Genomic DNA, 9,473 nt, shown 5'->3' on the forward strand with positions numbered 1-9,473 from the left:
TTTCGGTCTCAGACTGTCCCTTTCTGTGGAAAGCAATGGTGTATTATTCACTCTCCTCCCACCGAAGTCTCGCAAGGAGCGCTAGAATGGACTCGGATGCCAAAAAAATATCGCAACTGCCACCTAGTGTTGGGTTCGAGGTGGGCACAAAGGCTGCGGGACACGGCAGGAAAGCCGTGGGGAAGAACGTGAGCAGTAAGAAGGGATAACCCATTGTGGTTACAAAAGACTGAATTTAGCTCATGTTCCAGACTCTTGAAACGAGCGGATTGACAGTGAACTAAAAATTAACTTGAACTAAATCTCCACAAATCAGTGAAATAAATCCCAACCAAGTAATTATACCTAAACAAAGCTGAAACAGAGAAACCTAAATATAAATTAGGACTTAAACTCCATTTAAAAATTTAAATGCAACTCCATTCAATCACATTACTTTTAATTATTAATAATTGACAAAATGAAGGAACATCTGCTCTATGTTTCCTAGAAATTAATAATCATATTAGTTAGTATTAACCCTTTCCTAACAAGTCTGACCATGTTTTTTCTTAGGTGGGATTGCTTCTGGACTCAGAGCTATAGAGCATAAGATGCATTATTAGTACAGCCAAGAAGACAGAACAAGAACAGAAGCCAAAAAACTAATCAAAGTTTATGTATAGGAAGTTTATTTAGGAAAAAAATCTGGCATTTTTCAAAGGCTGTTTGAAATAACAAAGGCTTTATCTTGCTTCTAATAAAAATAATGATCTCCCAAAGAAAGCAAGATAATACTATAAAAAATCCTTATATCTGCATATATTTGCTGTGACAACCTCACTATGAATCTTTGTAACAGTACAATTTATAAGCTCAGTGAAAAGGAATGACTGTTTCACATCATATCTAGGACTGGTAAGTAGGGCTGACTGTTCTCACAGTATCCATTTCTACTTGACAGAAGATCAATACAGGATGGGATAAGTTCCTAGCATCACCAGTTGGACTTCTCAATATTGCTTAATCACCCCATCAAACCAATGCTTCTGACCTTAATAGCAGAGGAAAAAAATCCAAGAACTGTAATGACATGGTAGCTGAAAAAGCTTCCTGTCCTGGAGAATTTAATCCTTAGCTATTAGGGTGTAGATAATAAACCTATTCTTTTGGTAAAAATTATTTCCTATTGAATAAGCATGCTGGAGACTTTTTTTTAACCAAGCATCAAGCCACAATCAGGAAAGAGAAGTTTGTTCCCATAATAGACAAGCACATTTACAGTTGCAATTATATTTTATTCTCATTAAACTTTTTTTTTTTTTTTTTTTAAAATCAAAACATACTCAAAGTTGGATTGCTATGAAAAAGGTTACAGGTAGATATTAATTTTCATTTAATTTATAAAGGTACTACTTTATTTCAGAAAATCATAATTTTCTTCCTTCTGAAATTAATATTAACTTTCTCAAGCAATTGCTTACATATGAAAACATCTGAGTCCCAACAGTAATCTATTATGTAAAGAAAGAGGATAAGAAAATTCAGAAGAAGATACAGTAAAATTCTTCAGAAGAGAAGATGCATGCTAAGCAAGTGTTCTGTTTTCTCATTTCTGTCATTTTTCTGATTTAAAATTTTTACTAAAATCCCACTATTACAAATCATCATAGTTTTCCATGTCCAGATCACCACAGTATAACTCTAATACATTCACCCAGGTATGTACCTTAATACCTGAATATCCAGTCACCTCCACAAAGGGCAGGTCCTGTTCTGCAATCTGGCTCAGCTGATTTTAGCAGGACTCAGGCACTTTTCAGCATTTGCCACCAGAGAACTCATTGTAAGTCCTGAAGAAAGCACCTTTCCTCAGTAAGTTTACTGATTTCAACTGTGTGTAACTGCTGTTAGTCAGCTGTAGGAATCAGATAGAAGGGAGAAGTATCAACTAAATCGAAAACTGTCATTGTAAGATATCCAGTCTCTACTTATAGTCATGCTGAAGCATCTTGGAGAGGTCCCTTAATGGCAATAGCTTCAATCTCAACTCTGGCCCCCTGGAACAAAACAATGAAGAAACATATTATTTGTTTAGTGTATCTATTTTATAAAGCAATTGGATGAACTTCATAGGAACAGAATGACATTTGAGAGAGGTTATATTTCTGACAGCTGTATTACTGATTTAGCAATGTTAGTAATATTGTAAATTCAATTTATGCTTACTCAAGTATCACAACCTCTTATTTCTAATATTTTATCCATCTTCTACCATAATGTATCTCGTATTCAGACCTCTGATAGTGTGTGAGAATAACAACAGCATATTTAGAATATAAACTAATTAAGAGTCTTCATCAAAATAAATGCAATCAAAGCCATTTCAGAATAAGAAAAGTTGTCAGAATACTTCAGTAGTAAGATATTCCAGAAAGTGTTGGGTTTTTTGTAGACAGAAAAGTGACACTTACTCTGGGCAAGGCAGCAACTTGATAGGCTGCTCTGGCTGGAAAGTTTGCCGTGAAAACTGTAATTGAAACAGAAACATTCAGCAATCACTAAACTTGGCTTGATAAAACGCAGTTCAAATTAATCTGTGTAAAATTAAATCATTGGAACAGTTTCAGGCTCAAGGCCACAAGACTTCTATGCCAGCTATCATTTCCTCCTTGTTTTGTTTTGGTGACTGAGTGTTCCCAATCTCAGTAAGCCACCACTCATCCCCAAGCAGTCAGCTGCAGTTGTGACTGATAACTGCTGACACTGCAGGGCCTTAACACCAACCTGGCTGAAAAAGGAAGATTAAATCAGAATGGTGATCATCCAATTTCAAACACTAGGGAGTGGGAGATGGCCCTTTCACAGAGCAGGAGAGAGAACCAGGCCCCTGCCAAAAGAGTCATAAGCAAAGATCCCAGATTCACATAAAGTCACCAGGAATCCAACTTTATTAATATCAAAGGAAAACAGGAAAAATAGGCCCTTGATTTATTCCTCACAGATCTGACAATCACAGATATTATGACGGGGCTAAGGCATGGGGAAGGCACTGGTAAAGATATAAGAGCTGAATTTATAGAATATTAGAATGGTTCAGGTTGAAAAGAACCTTCAAAGATCATACAGTACAATTTACCACTGTGCCATCTTTCCCTACATCAGGTTGATCAAAGTCCTGTCCAACCTGACTGAGCACTTCCAATAAACTTGCATAGTGAAGTGAAAGTTTTACTAGTGACAGTTATCACAAAATGGTTAATAATGACAATTTTGGTGTCCAGCATTGAAAGAATAACTCAGAATCAAACAACAGCAGTAACTGTTTTCTCAAACTCCACGCTGGAGGCAACAAGTAACAAAGCAGGCAGCTGGTCTGGCTTATCCTGCTTAAGCACACACACTGCCCAGAACATTTTGACAAGGACAAGACTGTGTTACTTGGTCATCAATGAGACTTCATTCAAGACCAGCTGTTGCTATCTAATTAAAAGCCAAAGCTATATAAATAAGGAGCTCATGCAAATTGTCCCAAATTATTCTGCACAACACAGCTTGTTGGAATCACCTACTTCAGTCTACACTCAGTTTTGTTGACCAAACATTGTTCTCTTTTCTCTTCAAGGGGAGCAGCATGGCTCATCCTATAAAGAATGGCTCATCTATAAAGAATGAGTCCTGTCCCATTACAATGACCCTCAAGTTGTTCAAAGATACACACTTTAAAGAAATTGAGATATAAAATCTGAAATTCAGCATTTGAAGGCTGCCTACAGTAGAATTGTAGCCAGGACAGTAGAGAATCAAGCAAGATGAAGAGGCAAAGAACATCAACCTGCAGGGATAGCAGGAGCTGATCTTCACAGGACAGTGAGTTAGTGGGAAGGTAGAACACAAATCCACAGGAAATTAGGCTGTGCTTGATCTGATGCTTGAAAATTAAAATTTTTAAAAAATTTCTACAGGAATTTCAAAGAATATGGAACTACACCATTTGAGTCATTAAAACACTTTGACTACCACAAACATAATTTTATAATTTGTTCCATAAGCCATAATAGTAAAACACAAGCAAAATATCTACTTACATTGTTTGTAAACATCATTAATATCATTGTAGTCCTTCATGTCTGCCATCAAAACTGTAGTCTTCACAACTAGAAATCACAAAATGTGCAGTTATTTTACACCTCTGACTTGTATACAAAAATTGAAAAACTTTAGTGCATTTCTTGCTTTTATTTCATACATTTCTCTCAAATATTCTCAACATTCTGAAAAGTTTTGCAGATATTGACTAGGGAACCACCTAAAAAATCTGAGCACCTAGTATGTAATAAAACTTTAAGGAATTAAGCCATTCCTGACTAGCTCTGAAAAAGCCAAATTTTTCCAAGAATCACTGAACTGATAAGCAGATCAATTAAAATAGCTGTTGGAAGCCAGCTGCTGGCAATAACTTATATCATATATAATATATCTGCTGCTAGAAAAAAATGTCCATAGAAGGTCTGAAAATACAGTCTATGCTCTAATTTTTTCCCAGAACTGCCTAACCCAGCATTAATCCTGGTGTGGCTCCACCAGTAGAGTCCTCCACCCAAAAAGTATTGCCTAGAATATTAACACCACAGATACAAACCTGCTTGCACCTGGAGCAAATCCTGGGATGCTTAAAATGTCTGCAATCACTGCAATATTCTCTGTCCCTGAGCTTCCCCAGTTGGAATTAAAGTATTAGTACCACTGCCAGAAATTTTTGGTGAAAGGCAGTGTTCCATTGATACCCATTGCAAAGATTAATTTTTTTTATTTTTTAACCTAAATTCAAAATTTCTTTTGTTTGTTTCAGCTATTGGTACCAATAGAATGTTCAGCAAATAGCTTTTTAAAAAAAAAAAAAAAAGTCACTTGATTTTTTAATATTTTAATTAAGGTAGAAAGAACCACCTGTTTGCCACAGTCACAGCCTTACCATTGCCGTAGTCACAGCCTGCAGCTTTCAGGATTTCTCCCATGTTTTTTAGAGCCTAAAGAAAAATGAAACAAAAATATTTTTGCTATCAGCTGGGTTTTATTTATCTAACTATGTAAATATGACTTGTGACTTGGCTGAATCCATGTTTTTCTGTAAGTTGAACCAGCAAAACCTCAACTGTCAAAAAAAGACTGACCTGAAGAAAAATTAATAGAAGGGAGCATCTAATAGATATTAAACCATACATTTGTTAGATGTAAATGCACGATGCAGCTCCATCTCATCCTATTACCTCACTCCACCTCTTTGCTGCTGGGAGAGTAAAACTTTCTCTGACTCAAGCCAGGGGTTTTATTGCTTTGCTTCAAACACTGATTCTTTCTTACCTTCCTACATGAAACAGATTTCTACCTTGACCTCCAAGTTCTCCAAGTTATTGGAAAAATGACAGCTTTTGTTAAGATGGAATCACTTCCTCCTGCTTTCCCCTCATCTGGAGGATGTGACATGCTTTCTAGTCTCCTCAATTTCTCACAATTCCAGTTTAATTGGACACTTGTCAACTCCATTACAAGTTAATTGCTGGAAGATTTCTCACCTGCTTGGCTTCCTCCTTTGCCCCTCCAGAGACAAGCTGCCCAGTGGAAGGTTCCAGCCCTATCTGCCCTGCAATGTACATTGTCCGGTCCACCAGCACGGCTTGGCTGAAAACACAAGTGACATTTTAGGTCTAACATTTCCCCACAAAAACATTTCAAATTTCAAATCTGAAAGCACATTTCAAATTTTCTATAGTACTTTATAATGTATCAGAAAGAAGACTGAGGTTGTGCACATGCAAGCCTGTACATGCAGTCATACATCAATCTGCTTATGCTTTTGAAGAGCTTAGATGATACCATCTGTGGAAAGGCACAGCTCTGCCCTAAAGGAGATAAACCCTGTTTCTTGCACAAGGCATGGATGCAGCTAAAAAGACATAACTGAGCTACAGGTTTCACATAGCCAATAGCACAGAAGGAAAGCAGAGTAAATAAAAGCATTTTTTGCACCTGCCCAGATAAATATTCCATCCCAGTTTGAGAAGCAGACAATACCTATCAACTACATCTTAGCTGCACAGCCCTGAAGTGACAAAAAAGTCAAAAGAGATTTAACATTTTTTTTCTTAAACAGGCACTATGAAAATGAGTTACACCTGTGAAGTGACACCATGCACCTTGGTTCTCTGGCAGTATTCCTCCAGAGTAATGAATTTGGCCAGTCAGCAGAAAACCTTGGTCACTCCATCCCCAGAACAATCACTCTCCTCTCACCAAATAACCTGAATGACTTCTTGGCAGAGTTAATTCAGAAGAATGCAAAATTCAAGCTATTTGCAAAACATTTTTATATAAACGTAAAGAGTGCTTTTGCTGGAGTTGAGTTGGCAATTATTAATGTCTCCACTAAAAGGGGTTAAAAGTTGAAACCAAAGATTTAAACTACCTAGCAAGCATTATGCAAGAGACACAACTTAATTCTCTTCAACCAATAGTTAAAAATATTTTGCAAATAAATTATAGAAAAATTCTTTTATAAGTGTTTTTGGCATGTCAACACCATTTTTCATCCCTCTTCTCATTCCACAAAAAAATGCATTGTTTTGACCATTCAACAACTCTCTCAAGCTACACAAACTTGAGTTAGGCACCTCCCTGAAGTATTTGAAATAGGAGGTTTGCTTCCCTTTAATGTTGATGGAAAAAGAGGGACCCATTCAGAGAATATTTTTAGTGCATGTCTCAACTGAGATTCACTCAGTTGGATTGTCTTAATCCATTCACAGGGGTCCAACCTAATCCAGGGACTCAGTCAAATGTTCAGGGTGAGGCAGTTTGAACAATGACATCATTCCCATCTGCACCAGCCTTTATTGGGACCCCTTCTCTGCTCCTCAACTTCCTCTTCTTGGTGTGCTCACCAGTGGAATCCTGTATTCACTAGGACTAGGAACAATTTAGCAGCCAAGGAATACACTTCTGCACTCAAATGCACGAGTGAAGCTAAGGGAAACTTCAGCTTTACAAACCCAAATCATTCTTTAACTGCAGATGCACCTCCTAACTAGGGCCAATCAGAGCTACTCATTAATCAGCAGGGATGTGAATGTGTGTCTAAAGTCATGCAGGTTACAGTGTACCTAAATACACAACTGGGCAGACACTGTGACCTCAGAACAACACTGTCTGTCAGACACAGTGTCAGGAACTATGCTCTTTGTTAATTAGATCAGCTTTACACAAATGATTGTGGATCAATACCAGAGCAATATCTCTAGAGTGTCTTTTAAAAGATTAAAAACATTAATGAGATATATAGACTCATACACAGATATGTGTCTTTTCATTTATTTATCTACCTGCCTATCTCAAAGTACTGGCAAATGGATGCAGCTAAGGAAATAGAAAAACACAATAAAAACAGGTCACCAAAAAGCATACTGAAGGGCTGTAGGAGAACCAGGAATGAAGCCCATACTTCCCAATTCTTCATTCCACATTAAGCCCTCATTCCTGTGTAACCAAGCTCAGATTTCACAGCAGTTATTTCTTGTGCAACTCCTGCTCTTTGGACTTTGACAAGTTTACTTTTTTTACTGATAAACTAAGTTGGGGATAAACTTTATAATGTTAGACCCGTCATACATTTAACAGGCTGCATAATAAGCAGTATTTCATCAAAAACTATCAATAAGCACAACATTTTGGAGTGGAAACCTATGCTGAAGGCTGGGACAGTGGTTTTTGATGCAGACAAAGAATTGTTGCCTTCCCATGTCTTAGATGTTCTCCTGATGCCAAGCAATGCCAGGCCCCTGGCTGCAATCCACCAACAGTTTATTGTTTACAGAAGTTAACCTTCATGTCATGTCTCTCTGCTTCTACACTTTGTATTTTTCCATCTTTATAAAGCCTGTAAGAAACTCACAGTTTGAAGCTTAGAAAGCTCAGGACACAAAGTAATGGAGACAAAAAGGCACCTGGAAGGCACGAGGATGCTATTGTGAACACAAAGCCTGAATACAGAACTACAAATTCTTAGAAAATGTTCTGGTAAAAACTCCTCAGTACTTTAGCTATAAGAACCTAGTATACTGACAGCACATTTTTTCATATCCAAATTACAAAAAGAAACCTTTCTGCGGTTAAAACTGGGAGTCTATTTTAATTATATGCAGAACTGCTATAATGACATACTTATGAAAGTGTTAAACATCTTACATATTTTAGCAATTAAGTTTTTCGACTGAAAAACATTTAGAACTATTCAAAATAAGAAAGAATTTCCAATTCCCAGGCATCGAATTCTCCATCTAAACAAGCTTGCCCTGGACTGGGCTCAGCCTTCACTCTCCATAACCTGCACAGTCAGCATCTCTAGCTTCCCTACATAACATGCTTATCTCTAGATAAGCACCTTTTCCTGGAGAACAATCATTCTGCTTCCTTTTTTCATTCACTGCTTACCACTAACCCCAGAATTATTTTCCCAAACTAACTTTTTGAGGTATACCCCATCCCTTTAATGGGCTGTGGCACCCCAGCCCCACTCGTGCTTTGGGACTCCAGGTGTCCCTGGGGGTTACTGGGGGACTGGCCAGGACTGGCCCCTGCCCAGGGTTCCTGCTCTCACCTCAGCCCCAGCCTGCCTGACAGACCCCCAGGGACCTGCCACAACCCCAGCAAAACCTGCTCCTGCATCCCCCGAGAGACCCCCTGCTCCCAAAATCAGAGCTGTTAGTGTTGGAAGAGTCCTGGCACCTGGAGCAGGTTACACAGGAATGCATCCAGCTGGGTTTGGAATGTCTCCAGAGAGGGAAACTACAGCCTCCCTGGCAGCCTGTTCCAGTCTCAATGTAAAGAAGTTCTTCCTCATTTTGAGCAGAAACTTCTTATGTTCTAGTTTATGGCCACTGCTTGTCCTGTCACTGGGCAGCACTGACAAGACTGTCCAAGACATCCACTTGGCACCTGCCTTTGAGGTATTTGTAGTGTTGATGAGTTCCCCTCTGAGTCTTCTCTAAACAGTTTCCCCAGTTTCTCCTCATAACAGATGCTCCAGACTCCTCATTATCTTTGTGCCCTCTGCTGACCCTCTCCAGTGGTTCCTTGTCTTTCCTGTACTGAGGAGCCCAGAACTGGACACAGCACTCCAGATATGGCCTCATTGGGGCCGAGCAGAGGGACAGGATCACATCCCTCGATCTCCTGGCCACTTTTCCCGATGCAGGAAAGTATTGACGGCAAGGGTGCTCCCAGCTCATGGTCAGCTTGTTACCCAACAAGACTCTCAGATCTTTCTTTGTTAAGGCGTTACCTGTAAGGACCCAGTGCAGGCGCCTTAGTAGTGCTGATTATCTTCTTCACGAGCGAGGCCATGGCTGGAGCCGGTGCTGAAGCTGCAGCAAGTGCTGGGATCTCTCCTCCTGCACTCCCTCCCCTCAGCGTCCGCCCACCGCCCGCGGGGGCTTCTG

The 9,473-nt window shown here is 39.1% G+C and overlaps 1 protein-coding gene across 1 annotated transcript; it reads right to left on the reverse strand.

Moving 5' to 3' along the window:
* Positions 1–666: 666 nt before the first annotated feature.
* RIDA (reactive intermediate imine deaminase A) lies at positions 667–9,464 on the reverse strand. The gene is made up of 6 exons (XM_079300977.1): positions 9,317–9,464; positions 5,556–5,661; positions 4,955–5,009; positions 4,068–4,136; positions 2,454–2,509; positions 667–2,039 (listed from the first exon to the last, which is right to left on the reverse strand). Exons 1-6 carry the CDS (start codon positions 9,376–9,378, stop codon positions 1,977–1,979), a joined length of 411 nt encoding a protein of 136 aa, XP_079157103.1. The 5' UTR covers positions 9,379–9,464; the 3' UTR covers positions 667–1,976.
* Between the last annotated feature and the right edge of the window lie 9 nt (positions 9,465–9,473).

The sequence above is a fragment of the Erithacus rubecula genome (assembly GCF_903797595.1).
Source record: "Erithacus rubecula genome assembly, chromosome: 3".
Taxonomy (NCBI): Eukaryota; Metazoa; Chordata; class Aves; order Passeriformes; family Muscicapidae; genus Erithacus; species Erithacus rubecula.